The sequence below is a fragment of the Mus musculus genome, chromosome 7, assembly GCF_000001635.26.
Source record: "Mus musculus strain C57BL/6J chromosome 7, GRCm38.p6 C57BL/6J".
Lineage (NCBI taxonomy): Eukaryota > Metazoa > Chordata > Mammalia > Rodentia > Muridae > Mus > Mus musculus.
The window spans coordinates 12,707,524-12,724,915 of NC_000073.6; the positions used below are offsets into that span (position 1 = coordinate 12,707,524).

At 41.6% G+C, this 17,392-nt stretch overlaps 1 protein-coding gene across 2 annotated transcripts in view; it reads right to left on the minus strand.

Annotated features, from left to right (window-relative positions):
- Positions 1 to 17,392, minus strand: part of Vmn2r56 (vomeronasal 2, receptor 56) — a 39,461-nt gene that overhangs the window by 13,664 nt on the left and 8,405 nt on the right. Inside the window, exons 2-5 of one of the 2 annotated variants that reach the window (NM_001104648.1) lie at positions 7,704 to 8,501; positions 5,427 to 5,617; positions 3,491 to 3,527; positions 2,746 to 2,869 (exon numbers count right to left, since the gene is read on the minus strand). In NM_001104648.1, the coding sequence (NP_001098118.1) occupies positions 2,746 to 2,869; positions 3,491 to 3,527; positions 5,427 to 5,617; positions 7,704 to 8,501 (1,150 nt within the window). Of the gene's footprint in view, positions 1 to 2,745; positions 2,870 to 3,490; positions 3,528 to 5,407; positions 5,618 to 7,703; positions 8,502 to 17,392 lie in introns of both variants that reach the window. The other variant, XM_011250669.1, reaches the window with a different exon arrangement.

Sequence of the window (17,392 nt, forward strand, 5' to 3'; positions counted from 1 at the left end):
ACCTCTGGTGGAATCACCATGCCTGACCTAAAGCTTTACTACAGAGCAATTGTGATCAAAACTGCATGGTACTGGTATAGTGACAGACAAGTAGACCAATGGAATAGAATTGAAGACCCAGAAATGAACCCACACACCTATGGTCACTTGATCTTCGACAAGGGAGCTAAAAACATTGAGTGGAAGAAAGACAGCATTTTCAAAAAATGGTGCTGGCAAAACTGGTGGTTATCATGTAGAAGAATAAAAATCGATCCATTCCTATCTCCTTGTACTAAGGTCAAATCTAAGTGGATCAAGGAACTCCACATAAAACCAGAGACACTGAAACATATAGAGGAGAAAGTGGGAAAAAGCCTTGAAGATATGGGCACAGGGGGAAAATTCCTGAATAGAACAGCAATGGCTTGTGCTGTAAGATCGAGAATTGACAAATGGGACCTCATGAAACTGCAAAGCTTCTGTAAGGCAAAAGACACCATCAATAAGACAAAAAGGCCACCAACAGATTGGGAAAGGATCTTTACCTATCCTAAATCAGACAGGGGACTAATATCCAATATATATAAAGAACTCATGAAGGTGGACTCCAAAAAATCAAATAACCCCATTAAAATTGGGGCTCAGAGCTAAACAAAGAATTCTAACCTGAGGAATACCGAATGGCTGAGAAGCACCTGAAAAAATGTTCAGCATCCTTAATCATCAGAGAAATGCAAATCAAAACAACCCTGAGATTCCATCTCACACCAGTCAGAATGGCTAAGATCAAAAATTCAGGTGACAGCAGATGTTGGCGAGGATGTGGAGAAAGGGGAACACTCCTCCATTGTTGGTGGGATTGCAAGCTTGTTCATCCACTCTGGAAATCAGTCTGGCAGTTCCTCAGAAAATTGGACATGGTACTACCAGAGGATCCCGCAATACCTCTCCTGGGCATATATCCAGAAGATGTTCCAACCGATAAGAAGGACACATGCTCCACTATGTTCATAGCAGCCTTATTTATAATATCCAGAAGCTGGAAAGAACCCAGATGCTTCTCAACAGAGGAATGGATACAGAAAATATGGTTCATTTACACAATGGTGTACTACTCAACTATTAAAAAGAATTTATGAAATTCCTAGGCAAATGGATGGACCTGGAGGTCATCATCCTGAGTGAGGTAACCCAATCACAAAAGAACTCGCACAATGTGTACTCACTGATAAGTGGATATTAGCCCAGAAACTTAGAATAACCAAGATATAAGATACAATTTGCTAAACGCATGAAACTCAAGAAGAACGAAGACCAAGAGTGGACACTTTGCTCCTTCTTAGAATTGGGAACAAACACCCATGGAAGGAGTTACAGAGAAAAAGTTTGGAGCTGAGACGAAAGGATGTACCATCTAGAGACTGCCATATCTGGGGATCCTTCCCATAATCAGCTTCCAAATGCTTACACCATTGCATACACTATCAAGATTTTGCTGAAAGGACCCAGATATGGCTGTCTCTTGTGAGACTATGCTGGGGCCTGGCAAACACAGAAGTGGATGCTCACAGTCAGCTATTGGATGGATCACAGGGCCCACAATGGAGGAGCTAGAGAAAGTACCCAAGGAGCTGAAGGGATCTGCAATCCTATAGGTGGAACAACATTATGAACTAACCAATACCCCACCCCCACCCCGAGCTTGTGTCTCTAACTGCATATAAATCAGAAGATGGCCTAGTCGGCCATTAGTGGAAAGAGAGGCCCATTGGTAGTGCAAACTTTATATGCCTCAGTACAGGGGAACGCCAGGGCCAAGAAGTAGGAATGGGTGGGTAGGGGAGTGGGTGGGTGAGCATGTGGGGGAATTTGGGGATAGCATTTGAAATGTAAATGAAGAAAATACCTAATTTAAAAAATAAATTTAAAAATAAAGAAATAACTTATGTCATGTTTCTTTTTATTTTGGGTTTTTTTTTTCATTTTTCTGTTTAGCCTTAGCTATTCTGGGATTTACTCTGTAGACCAGGCTACTTTCAAACTCACTTATAAAGATCAGGTAGCCTCTGACTCCCAGTGCTTGGATTCAAGACCTGTACCACTACTACCCTGTGATGCCATTTTTCAGGATCCAAAGCATATGCCGTGTTTGCTAGTGTACAATTCATTAGGCTGCGCAATTATGGTACATGCACTTGTCTGTCTCAATAAAACACTTACCTAAAAACAATTATAAGAGCAGCATTATCAATGGTATTCCTACCAAAAGTCCACAGGAAAGTGGAGATTGTGTAACATCTCAGTATATAGGTGTGGTGTGTTTCATCTCAGTAGATGAGAATTGTCATGATGGATCATATATTTGAATGTTTAGTTCCTAGTCAGTAGACTATAGGAGATGGATTAGGAAGTACAGCCTTCTTAGAGGAGGTGTGTTTCTGACTGTGGTCTTTGAGAGTTCAAAAATCCCCCATGATACTCACTCTCCACATCACTACCTGCCAGCTGCCTCTCGATTAGAAAGTAAGTTCTCATCTACTGCTCTAGTGTCATTGCTGCCTGGCTGCCATCATGTTTCCTGTCATGCTCATGGACTCTGAAACTCTAAGTAAGCCCCCAATTCAATCCTTTTCTTTTAGAAGCTGCCTTGGTCATGGTGTCTCTTAACAGCAGTAAAAACTAAGTAACTAAGACAACAGAGAAATACAGGAGGCTCACAGGGACCCTGTGGATCCCTCAGATTCCAGGTCCATATGCCCTTACCTCTTTGGTCTGCAAACTGTCCCTCAGGGCATGGGCTGCAATCAAAACAGCAGTGGGGGGCTCCCAGTCTGGGCACTTGGCTGAACCCTGGAAGGCAGCTTTCACTGCAGACAGAGGTGGGCACCTAGTAACAAGGAGCATAGTGTCATTGTGACTCTCCAGGGATACAGGTGTTTGGCCTCACCCTGAGGAGGCAGAACAGAACAGTTTTCTCTCAACTCACTAGATGAAAGGCCTTTCAGAAAACATTTCTGTCCAAAGTGATGCCAGACTATAGAGGCATCATTGCATGTATTAGAGAAAGAACTAAATACAAGTTTCCTTGGCTATATGCTTCAAAAACTTAGCTGAACAGTGTGACATACTGTCTTTCCAGTCTCTCTATGGCTCCTACGTCAATAATTGAAGGTAAGGGTTCAGCTGTCAGGAGTAAATGCTGCTGCTCCAGAGAAGCAGGCATCAATTCCCAGCAACCACAAAGCACCTCAGACTGTAACACAAATTCCAAAGGATCCAATTCCCTCTTCTGACTTCTACAGACACAAGGTGCACACATAGTACACAAATATACATGGAAACAAAGTACCCACTTTTCATGCAAAATGAAAGAAAACAGTTGTAATATTTTCAAACATTACAGAAGCACTGCCATGCCCTTCTGTCAAGTCAGCCTACTTGTCCCAGTTACTCAGAAAACCACCATTGGGTCTTTCTTTATTCTTTTTTTTCTTTCTTTGGATACAACCTGGGCATGCTTCATTTGATACTTCAACATTTTCTTTCTCTGATGCTCCCTGCAGCCTTGTGGCTGCTTGCTGGCCTCCATGCCTAACTCAGAAGACATGGCTATATTTCTTCCTCCTTCCCATTTCCTTCCTTTGTGAATCTGCTGAGATTTATAGTTTGACTGTCCTGTTGTTTTTGCTTAAACTCTAATACTAAAGCTTCAGAAAGAGAAAATTTGTAGGTACCCACTCCCTTCACACACACACACACACACACACACACACACACACACACACACACTTTCACAGTACACTGAGTGGTCCTCTAATATATGGGAGACCTGCAAAACCTGATTTAGTGTTTCTTAGCACACCTCCATCTCCTTGCAAGGATTATCAAGATGGGAGTGTAGAATCCTGAGATCTCTGCCACAACAGAAAGGAGTAAAAAATACTCCTCAAATCATGACCATTAAAAAAGTACTTCAAAAGAATCCTCTGAACATTTACCAAGTGTCTTTTATGCTTGACAAATCCAATAATGGGAACCTCATCCTCCTGAAGAAACCTTAAGGAAACTGAAGATGCCACCAGATCTAAGATAGACAAAGTTACAGAGAACAGAGCTCTTTGTCTACTGACAGGACAGGAAGCTGAGGCATTTCTATGCACCACATTGCACACACAGACATGCCTATCTCAAAACAGATGATCATTTTCTTAGTAAACATTGGCACTTGAACATCCAATGTTTCCCAAAGTTTTGAGTATTGAAACGAAGGTTGCCAGATGGTGGATTTCAAAGAATCACTGGATCTTGATGCATCTTACCTAATGAGTGGATTGATTCCTCAGTGAATTCATAATTTGATGAACTGTTGTAGAGAGTGGAAATAGGATATAGGTCCTAACTGGAAGAAGTGAGTCTTGGGGGACTTGCACTGGTAAGACGTAACATGTTTAACTATTTATCTATAACCCACCTCCCACTCACTGGACCCATGAATTGGCAGACCTCTTCTAACACACATGCCTACTGCCAAGACATACTGCTTCAACCACAAACACCCAAAGCAATGGATCCATGTGGCCTTGGACCTCACACATCATGAGTCAATAAAAGCATTTCCTCACTTTATATTGTTTCTCGGGTATTTGTTATGGATGGGGAAATGTATCACAGCAAGTAACCTGAGAGTGTCTGCTGAGTCTACTTCCTAGGTGGCACATGGGAAGGTGTTGGCTTAGTGAGTCACTATCTTCCTCTTCACAGAGCAGGCATGGAACGCAGACAAAAGTAATACTCTCAAATCACGACCAAGTGCAGATTCTAAATTGGGAATCTAGTATGTTCTTCCCCACCATTTTACCCAAGGGTTATGATGCTAATATGTGTATGTGTGCTTTTACATCCATTTGGGATCATGTGCATGTATGTATGAGTACATGTGGAGGCCCAAGGACAATGTTGGGAATCATGTTCCATTGCTTTTCCACTATGCACACTGAAGCTCAAAGTAAAACCCAGGGATAGGTTTTAAAACATGGCTAGGCTTACTAGTTAACTTGCTTTAAGCATCTCATTTACTCCACCTTCCAGAAATGAAATCACAGGTGGGCCACACTGCCCAGTTACCTGTACAAGTGTTCTGGAGATCTAAAGTCTAGACCTTGTGCTTGCATAGCAAACACTTTTATCCACTGAGACATCTCTCCAACCCCAGCTCTGATATATATATATTTTTTTACTGGTGAGTGTGTATTATTCAGATAAAGGTCTCTTATAAGTTAAAAATCATAGTCAGTTAAAATTCACTGGCCCAGTCAAGAGCCACGTTTACTTTATGCACAAGTAGACATGATTAACCTTGGACATAGAATTTCCCCAAGCTTTAACACACTAAGACAAGAGTTATCTTTGCATTCAGGGAACTCACTTGGAGATCCTCCTTCAACTGGACCATCATTTTGTTCCCTGAAGAGGCTTGAGGGTCTATCAAGCCAACACAGACCAAGTGAAATACACCATCGGGGGTCTTCTGCCCTTGAAAAATGTCAAATTTTGTCACCAAATCTCCATTGGCATCAAACATAATCTCACTTCCATCGGGAGTCTTGAAGTGCACCTTTCTGAGGACATGAAGCAGCTGAGGGGGGAAAAAAGGAAATACTGAAGACTGTCCAGGAATTGTCCAGGGTCTTGTTCAAAGGACCTCTGTGGTGCTACAGAGCCACTTCAACCAAAAACTGGCCCCATTAGAAATAGGGAACACAAAGACCTATGATGTTTTCAGAGATTCACAAAAATGTTCTAGCTTTCCTGAAGTAATGACTGATAATTATTTCATAATTAATCCAGACAATTTTAAATTAATACATTGTTTATGTGTCTGTGTGTGTTATTGAGTTACTATATGTATATTACTGTGTGTGTGTGTGTGTGTGTGTGTGTGTGTGTGTGTGTGTGTGTGTGCATGTGTGTGTGTATCTCACACACATTGGGGGTTTTAGAGAACAACTCTCAGGAATAGTCTCTCTTGCTGCTATGTGGGACACAGGAATTATGCTTGAGGCCAACTGCCTCTACCCACTGAGCCATCTCACCAACCTTAAAATTAAACCCAATACATCACAATGTTATGCTTGCTCTGGGGTCTTATTTGGCTGTACACTACTGTCTTAAACTTCCTATCATACTCTTTAGACTCCAAACCCTAGCAAGGCTTCCACAAACTGGGCCCAACCCACCTAAGCCTTCCAATCATTCTGACCAGTCTGCCACATTCCTTTGGTCTTACCTATAGGGCTCTTCTTATTTGTCTCAATTCTAGGGTATTGACACATGCTGCCTCTGACATCTGTAGTCTACCACTTCTCATGGTGAGATTTCTCATCCTGGTTGGAACTCGGATAATTCCTAGCAGAGAGAACTTCCCAGGCCTTCTTTGACCATTGACTTACTCCTCACTCATTCATCTTTATAGATTACATACACAGTAATCACCACACTCATATATGTTCATTTTGTGACCACATCTGGCTATGTAGCCCAAGTTGGGCATGAACCCAATTTTCTTGCCTCAGGTATATGTTCTAGGATGACAGGCATGGGGCACTAAGCCAGGCCCCATGTAATTTCTATTCAATTACTCTCAGCCAAAATGCCAACAACTATCACTGTCCACCTGGTTGAAAACTATACATCTTCACCAGGCATAGAGTAGAAACTCACATTACCTGAATGGAGGTAATAAAAACAAACTTCTTCTAGGCCACCAACCTAAATGTGTCTACCCTGAGTATTCTGCAGAAGATACAGATAGACAGGCAGACAGATGCATACATACATACATACATACATACATACATACATACATACATACATATATAAATACATACATACTTACATACATTTCACAGAGAGATGAGCTGGGGCCAATATGAACAAATAGCATTATATAAATATATGAAATTATCAAATAATACTAATAAATAGAAAATGAGATAAGGACATGGGAGTCAGCTCAGTGATTAATGCACTGGCCATACAACATTGTGGATAGGACTATAAATACCCTCCTAAATGTTAGGGGGTTGTGGCAGTCCCTCTGTAAGGGTTGTGACAGTCCCTCGGTAATTACAATCTCAAAGGGTGAAGACAGGAGATACCCAAAGTAAGTTGTCTACCATGACAAGCCATCATAACAAGTTTGGGGTCTGAGTGAGAGATCATGCCCCAAAGAATAAGGTAGAAGAGTGAAGGCTAATTTCTCACATCATCCTCAGACCTTCCTACATGTATGTAGACATGTGTACACATCCCACACCACATAAGCCAGCACGCCTACACACATGTACCACATACCCAGTTAATGAAAAATATATAAACAATATTTTATATAGATTTGGAATTCTGATTTGCAGCATGCCCATACTCAAAATTATGTACTGTTAAGGAACGCTCCAAATTGAGGTGTATTTGCTGTTGCCTAAAATATTAATTTTATGAGGCATCCTGATTTGCTTAGTCAACCAATCCCACAGGGGCTGGACACACCTGAGGTCACACACACAGTATAGACTTCTAGTTCAATGCTAAGTTGCCTCTCAGTTCAAGGATAACAAATCCTTGATGAAGGAAACAGTCTGCTACACCTCTAATACCTTTGTCAGAACCAATGTCCTGCTCTCTGACCATCCCTGAATCATCCACTCCACACATGTCTCTCTCACCTGCCAGGGCTGGAAGTCCTGGGAGTTTGTACCTTTCCCATCCTGGTGCTCATAGGATATCATATCATGTAGGGCATGAGCAATGCTGTAGACAGCTGTGTAAGCAGCATCAATTTTACTCACTTCTGGAAATGGATGTGGCTTGTTTTTCAGACTCTCATTCCCTGTGCAGAACTGGACACCCTCTGTCACTGTGATGTTCTGGTAGGGCCACATACAATCAAAGGTGAACTCCCAGAACTTCTTTATAAACATGTCTTCTGGGGTCTGGCTGGGGCGCAGGTGAGCAAGGAACTCAGGGAAGCCAATAGCCCTGCTGCTGTGATACAGAAGGCCAAATGTGCCTTGCAACACCTGGGAAATGCCTGGTATGGTCAGGGCAAGTGCCATGTGCAGAGTGTCTTTGCTGACCCACACCTGTCCTGAGACAGGGACAGCTAGCAAGCCATACAAGATGAGCTGGAAATTATAATTGCTTAGAAAAACCAGAACAACTCTGGCTGTACATTTCTGCATCTTCCGGACAGTCTCTTCAATCTTCCCCAAGGACTGATGGGAAGGGACATAGAGGTAGAATTCAATGCAAACCCCAGCTGGGGTTAGCACCTGACTGGCCAGAGAGCTGGCCTGCTGCCCAAAGTCATCATCATGGGCAAGAATGATCACCCAGGACCACTGGAAGTGAATTATCAGCTGGGTAACTGCATGGGAGGATGTGAGGTCACTAGTCAGGGTCCGAATGAAGGATGGAAACTGGATCTTGTCACTCAGGCTGGGTAGTGAAGATGAGTAACTGACCTGTCAAGGAAGAGCCAGGCAATATGAGAGTAGATAAGATCTAGGACTCAGGAGCAAGCTAATGGTCTGGTTTGAATGTCAGAAGGATGGGGCTGGAGAGATAGCTTAGCAGTTCAAGACCTTGTTCTTCTTGGAGAAGACCCAAGTTCAATTCCTAACACACATATCAGGTGGCTCACAACTGCCTGTAACTCTAGCTCCAGGAAATCTGACACCTGCTCCTGGCTTCCTCCCTCACCTATTGTATAGACTCACAGACTCATATATCCATGCACATAAATGTATATAATATAAAATATAAAGATTTTTATGAAAGGACTTAAGCATTATGCTTTTGGAATGGTACTGGTTCTACCAAGCTGCTGTGGCCCTCACTCACTCATCATCCCAAACTGCTCTGGCTTCTACAAGGAAGCCCAGAACCCTAACTTTATTCATCCTCCTCTCAGCATCCATCTGCCCTGCCCCCTCATATTTTCTTCCTGCATCTCAGATTGGCTTGGTTTGACTCTCTGCTTTGCACACAAGTGATATGTTTTTCTCTCTGCCTGTCTGTCTATGATGATGCATGTGTATGGAAGACGCATTTTGGAGGCTGGTTTTCTTCCACCAGGTGGGTTCCAAAGACTCAAACTCAAGCCGTCCAGCTTGGAAGTAAGTACCTTTACCCAAGAAGTCATCTTGCTGCCCCTGCTATGAGCCATTAAATTATGAGCTTTTACCAGATCACCATTGCATGATTTTTCCAGGTTTGGGAGAAATATGAGTCTGATTTGTCAGCCTGTCAAGGAAAAGATAGTAGTATGTTCTCAAAACAGAAAGTTCTTGGACATAATGACAAATGGGTTCTGTATCTGTGGGGTTTTGTTATGTTTTTTTATTTGTTTGTTTTGTTTTGTTTTGTTTTGTTTTGTTTTGAAAGGCATAGAATGTGGGTGTGAGTGCAAAACCCTTCTTCTGCCACTACAAGATGTATAAAGGTGATGGTGAACTAACATAAAGGTCCTAGCATCTGGTTGCTTCATGTGGAAAGATAAGGCTGACAATATTTCATTGCATCGTGTCTTGCCAGACTATAAAATAACATAGAAGATATTCAGTTATGTTTGGACTGCATATAAACAATGATCATTTCTATGTATATGTTTGTCCCATGAAATACACATTACTAATTAAAAACAAACTATATTTTAAAAGAAACATTGGGACAAACTCAATGTAAAAACAACTCATTGTTTCTCTGAAACTCAAATTTTTATTATTATTCATGGATGAGTGTTTTGCCTGTATGTATGACTATGCACCACATGTGTGTCTATTGCCCTTAGAGGACAGAAGAGGGAGTCATATTGCTGGAAATGGGGTTACATATGAATATGATCCACCATGTAGGTGTTGTGAATTGAACTTAGATCCTCTATAGACGTAGGCAGTGCTCTTCACCCTGAGCCATTTCTCCAGTCCCTGAAATTCAAATTTAACTGAAATTTATCTTGCAGCCATACAAGTTGGAAAGCAAGAACATCTTTTAAAATGTACTATATATCATGTTTCTGTTCTGGGTATCATAGTGCATAGCACTCAGAAATCTGAGGAAAGAGGATCAAGAGTTCAGGGGCAGCTTGAGCTACACAGAGGGATGCTGCATGAACACACACACTCACACACACACACACACACATACAAAAAAACAAAAACAAAGTTGTTTTTGGGCACATCATCATGTACAGAGGAGAAAAAATGAAGTTCTACTCATTTAAATATGCATAAAATTGAGTGTTTATAAAAATATCATGATGACCAAAAGCACTTGCTGCAAAATCATAAGGATAGGAGCTCAGATCCTAGTACTCATAGAATTAGTTGGACATCCCTTTCATGACAATAACCTCAGCTCTAAGAGGGATGCACACAGGAGGCTGGGTGGAGCTTTCTATCTTCCAGCATAGCCAAGAAAACATAGGTCTTATATTCAGGAAGATATCTTGACTCAAGGGATATGTGGAGAGTGATAAAGGAAGCCATCAGCACATGGACACATACACACATGTGAACACACACACAAATACACACAATTCACTCATACATTCAGATATATATAGATATATATAGATAGATAGAGATAGAGATAGAGATAGATGATATAGATATAGATATAGATATAGATATAGATATAGATATAGATATAGATATATAGATATATAGATATATAGATATATATAGATGTATAGATATATAGATATAGATATATAGATATATAGATATATATTAACTACGCCTGTAACGCAGCACCTGCGGCAAGAGAATATTGCTGCAATTCCAAGGCCAGCTTGATCTATATAGTGAGTTCTAAACTAGATGAGCCTTTAAGGTAAGATTCTGTCTCAAAAAAAAAGTTGCATAGCTTACAGACACTTCAGAAATGCTTTAGTGAGAATCTACCCTTGAGTGTCTATACAATTCTGAGAATTACATGGTCTCAGTTTCAGAGGAAAGGAGAAAGCCCCCAAGGAAGAAGGAAAACTTTGAATGTGAGATATTCAAAGAGACTGGAATTTACTCAAATGTATAGACCTTAGTCAAAAACAAATGGATTTAAACCAAAACCTCCATACAAAACATGAATGGGGGAGAGGAGGAGGGAGAGGGAGAGAGGGGGAGAGGGAGAGGGAGAGAGGGAGAGAGATTGGGAATATCTCAACTAGACCAGGTTGGCCTCCATTTCACTATATAGCTGAAGAGAGTAGTGTACATTGACCCTCATGTCTCCACTTCCAGACTTCTGCACTACAGGAGCACCAAAGATCAGACTCAGGGTTTATAGGAGATAGGCTAGTGCCTTGCAAACTGAATCACATGCAGCCCTTGCAATGACTATTTTGGTTTGAATCTGAGATGTTGCCAGAAGGTTCACATGTTGGGAACTTGGTATCCAGAGGACTCTGACCTACTCTTTAATGGATTCATAGTGGTGGCATTTTTATAAACCCCATGGAAAGTGGCTGGGAGATTTGTGAAGGGATCAGATCTCTGAAGCTCTGTCCCAGTGAGACGTATTGAGTCTCTCAACCCTTATATATGGCATTTTCAAAACCTCTGGGACAAAGGAATATAATTGTAAACCCTTGAGGAACATGAGTTGCTTGGACACTCGTACTGCCCTAACAGATGGACCCATCCCCTACCCCTCAGAGTGAAAAGCCCAAACCCAGGACTTGAAATCCTACCAATTGTGAGTTCACTCCCAGCTCTGGACTTGAAAACCCAGCAATCCCCACCCTGTAAAGCTACCCTGCAAGGCTCTGTCTCTGAGAAACACTATATAAAACATGTGTTCTGCTCAGGAATCTGTTCTCACCTGAGCAGAGGCAACCACCCTCCTAGGTTCTTCCCTCCTGGTAAATCTCCTATGTGCAGTTTGTCATGCACTGTGACTTTGTGGTATGCCTTGACTCTGGACTGCCAGGACAACATTCCCCTCAGAGCTGTATCGCTTAACAATAATTGCTGATGAGTAAAATGTTGGCACATACTACAACATGGATAAACATTAAAAGTAGGCTCAGTGAAAGAAGTCAGTCCAGGTGTGAGTTCATTCATATGAAATGACCAGAAACAGCAGATCCACAGAGACAGAAAGTAGATTAGAGCTTGCCTCGGGGTAAGGATCGTGGGATGAAGTGACCAACTGGCTTAAAGGAGATGTCTCTTTGCAGGAAGATGAAAATGTTCTCAGGTCACCTGTAAAAACCATTCTAAGATAAAAAGCCACTGAATTGCTATGCTTAAATGGATAAATTAATTATCCTCAAGTCACCTGTTAAAACTATAACTGAAGAGATGATTGTGAGATATAGGCACCCTTATGGGAAAGACAGTGATGGCTACGTTTTAGGGAACATCAATGGGGCAGAAGGAAACTAGTGGCATGACTTCAATTGCCTAGACTCAAATGTCAGCTCAAGTTCCTATACCTAAACCAGCTTACTGATAATTTTTTTTCCTATGTAAGCTACAAAGACAGCTCCTTAGGTAAAGGAAACCACTGTAAGAGTCATGAAAGTGGCAATCCACTTGTCTTTTCTTGCCCAAGCCTAAGGCCTCCAAAAGATGCGGCCACGGAGGATTGGACCCTGTGCTACAGCCTTACACACCCCAATCATACCCAAAGACAGCTTGATCCCCAGGAATTCTGACACACTCAGGCTCACAGGTGAGTCCACCACTACAACCCCAATATCTGGCCTAACTGGGACCTGCCCAGAGCCCAGAGGACAAAGGAACCTCCACTCAGCCAGGGACAAGATCCTTCTGGTCCAAATCTGTGCCCAGGAGCAACACTGTGCTTCAGCCCCTCCCACCCCAATCACACCCAGAGACAGCTGGAACCTAGAAGTGCTGACACACCTAGGCTCACAGGCTCACAGGAGAAACAGACTCCAGTCAAAGACAGAAAGACCAGAGATAAACAGAGAGGTAAGGGCAAGAACATAAGCAACAGAAACCAAGGCTACTTGGGCATCATCAGAATCCAGTTCTCCCACCACAGCAAGCCCTGGGTACATCAACACACCTGGAAAGTAAGATTCTGGTCTAAAATCCCACATCATGATGATGATAGAGGACTTTAAGAAGGACATAAATAACTCCCTTAAAGAAATACAGGAGATGCAAGGCAGAAGTGGCACATACCTTTAATCCCAGTACTTGGGAGGAAGACGCAGGCAGATCTCTGAGTTTGAGATGAGCCTGGTCTACAGATTAAGTTCCAGGACAGCCAGGGATAGACAGAGGAACCCTGTCTCAAAAAAAGGAAAAAAAGAAAAAAGAAATACAGGAGAACACAGATGAACAAGTAAAACACCTTAAAGAGGAAACACAGAAATCCCTTAAAGAAATACAGGAAAATACAACCAAACAGGTAAAGGAATTGAACAAAACCATCCAGGATCTTAAAATGGAAATAGAAACAATAAAGAAATCACAAAAGGAGACAACCATGGAGATAGAAAACCTAGGAAAGAAATCAAGAGTGATAGATGTAACCATCACAAACAGAATACATGAGATAGAAGAGAGAATTTCAGGTGCAGAAGATATAGGAAACATTGACACAGCAGTCAAAGAAAATGCAAAATGCAAAAAGCTACTAACCCAAAACATCCAGAAAATCCAGGACACAATGAAAAGACCAAACCTAAGGATAATAGGTATAGAAGAGAGCTCAAAGGGACAGCAAACATCTTCAACAAAATTATGGAAGAAAACTTCCATAACCTCAAGAAAGAAATGCCCTATTGGGTATGTCTTTTGCCTTACAGAAGCTTTCCAGTTTCATGAGGTCCCATTTATCAATTCTTGATATTAAAGCATGAGCCATTGGAGTTCTATTTATTTCTGTAATTTTTCCCCTGTGCCAATGAGTTCAAGGCTCTTTCTCACTTTTTCTTCAATTGGATTCAGTGTATTTGGTTTATGTTTAGGTCCTTGATCCACTTGGACTTGAACTTTGTGCAAGATGACAAATGTCAATCTATTTTCATTTTTCTACATATCAACAGCCGGTTATACCAGTACCATTTTTTGAAGATGCTTTTTTTTTTCTATTGTATATGGCTGATGGAATCACCATCCCTGACCTCTAGCTTTACTACAGAGCAACAGAGATAAAAACTGCATGGTATTGGTACAGGGACAGACACGTTGATCAGTGGAATAGAATTGAAAACCCAGAAATAAAACCACACACTTAAGGTCACTTGATATTTGACAAAGACACCAAAAATAAACAATAGAAAAAAGAGCCCTTCCGCCCCACCCGAGCACCGGGATACCTTGCCAGCGGTGTCGCCCAACACCCGCAAGGGCCCACACAGGATTCCCCATGGGATCCTAAGACTTCTGGTGAGTGGAACACAGTGTCTGCCCCAATCCAATCACGCAGAACCTGAGACTGCGGTAAATAGGGAAGCAGACTACCCGGGCCTGACCTGGGGCACAAGTCCCTTCCACCCCACTCGAGCACCGGGGTACCTTGCCAGTGGAGTCGCCCGACACCTGCAAGGGCCCACACAAGGTTCCCCAGGAGGGGCTGGTGAGATGGCTCAGTGGGTTAGAGTACCCGACTGCTCTTCCGAAGGTCCAGAGTTCAAATCCCAGCAACCACATGGTGGCTCACAACCATCCGTAACGAGATCTGACTCCCTCTTCTGGCGTATCTGAAGACAGCTACAGTGTACTTACATATAATAAATAAATAAATCTTTAAAAAAAAAAAAAGATTCCCCAGGAGATCCTAAGACCTCTAGTGAGTGGAACACAACTTTTACCAGGAGGCAGGTTCAAACACCAGATATCTGGGTACCTTCCCTGCAAGAAGAGAGCTTGCCTGCAGAGAATACTCTGCCCACTGAAACTAAGGAGAGAGCTAGCCTTTCAGGTCTGCTTATAGAGGCTAACAGAGTCACCTGAAGAACAAGCTCTTACCAGAGACAACTATAACAGCTAGCTTCAGAGATTACCAGATGGCGAAAGGCAAATGTAAGAATCCTACTAACAGAAATCAAGACCACTCACCATCATCAGAACGCAGCACTCCCACCCCACCTAGTCCTGGGCACCCCAACACAACCGAAAATCTAGACCCAGATTTAAAAACATTTCTCATGATGATGATAGAGGACATCAAGAAGGACTTTCATAAGTCACTTAAAGAATTACAGGAGAGCACTGCTAAAGAGTTACAGGCCCTTAAAGAAAAGCAGGAAAACACAACCAAACAGGTAGAAGTCCTTAAAGAAAAACAGAAAAACACATCCAAACAGGTGATGGAAATGAACAAAACCATACTAGAACTAAAAAGGGAAGTAGACACAATAAAGAAAACCCAAAGCGAGGCAACGCTGGAGATAGAAACCCTAGGAAAGAGATCTGGAACCATAGATGCGAGCATCAGCAACAGAATGCAAGAAATGGAAGAGAAAATCTCAGTTGCAGAAGATTCCATAGAGAACATCGACACAAAAGTCAAAGAAAATGCAAAATGCAAAAAGATCCTAACTCAAAACATCCAAGAAATCCAGGACACAATGAGAAGACCAAACCTACGGATAATAGGACTTGATGAGAACGAATATTTTCAATTTAAAGGGCCAGCTAATATCTTCAACAAAATTATAGAAGAAAACTTCCCAAACATAAAGAAAGAGATGCCCATGATCATACAAGAAGCCTACAGAACTCCAAATAGACTGGACCAGAAAAGAAATTCCTCCCGACACATAATAATCAGAACAACAAATGCACTAAATAAAGATAGAATATTAAAAGCAGTAAGGGAGAAAGGTCAAGTAACATATAAAGGAAGGCCTATCAGAATTACACCAGACTTTTCACCAGAGACTATGAAAGCCAGAAGATCCTGGACAGATGTTATACAGACAGTAAGAGAACACAAATGCCAGCCCAGGCTACTATACCCGGCCAAACTCTCAATTACCATAGACGGAGAAACCAAAGTATTCCACGACAAAACCAAACTCACACATTATCTTTCCACAAATCCAGCCCTTCAAAGGATAATAACAGAAAAGAAGCAATACAAGGATGGAAATCACGCCCTAGAACAAGCAAGAAAGTAATCCCTCAACAAACCAAAAAGAAGACAGCCACAAGAACAGAATGCCAACTCTAACAACAAAAATAAAAGAAAGCAACAATTACTTTTCCTTAATATCTCTTAATATCAATGGATTCAATTCCCCAATAAAAAGACATAGACTAACAGACTGGCTACACAAACAGGACCCAACATTCTGCTGCTTACAGGAAACCCATCTCAGGGAAAAAGACAGATACTACCTCAGAGTGAAAAGCTGGAAAACAATTTTCCAAGCAAATGGTCTGAAGAAACAAGCTGGAGTAGCCATTCTAATACCGGATAAAATCGACTTCCAAACCAAAGTTATCAAAAAAGACGAGGAGGGACACTTCATACACATCAAAGGTAAAATCCTCCAAGAGGAACTCACAATTCTGAATATCTACGCTCCAAATGCAAGGGCAGCCACATTCATTAAAGACACTTTAGTAAAGCTCAAAGTACACATTGCACCTCACACAATAATAGTGGGAGACTTCAACACACCACTTTCATCAATGGACAAATCGTGGAAATAGAAACTAAACAGGGACACAGTGAAACTAACAGAAGTTATGAAACAAATGGACCTGACAGATATCTACAGAACATTTTATCCTAAAACAAAAGGATATACCTTCTTCTCAGCACCTCACGGGACCTTCTCCAAAATTGACCATATAATTGGTCACAAAACAGGCCTCAACAGATACAAAAATATTGAAATTGTCCCATGTATCCCATCAGACCACCATGGCCTAAGGTTGATCTTCAATAACAACATAAATAATGGAAAGCCAACATTCACATGGAAACTGAACAACACTCTTCTCAATGATAACTTGGTCAAGGAAGGAATAAAGAAAGAAATTAAAGACTTTTTAGAGTTTAATGAAAATGAAGCCACAACGTACCCAAACCTATGGGGCACAATGAAAGCATTTCTAAGAGGGAAACTCATAGCTCTGAGTGCCTCCAAGAAGAAACGGGAGAGAGCACATACTAGCAGCTTGACAACATATCTAAAAGCTCTAGAAAAAAAAGGAAGCAAATTCACCCAAGAGGAGTAGACAGCAGGAAATAATCAAACTCAGGGGTGAAATCAACCAAGTGGAAACAAGAAGAACTATTCAAAGAATTAACCAAACGAGGAGTTGGTTCTTTGAGAAAATCAACAAGATAGATACACCCTTAGCTAGACTCATTAGAGGGCACAGGGACAAAATCCTCAGAAATGAAAAGGGAGACATAA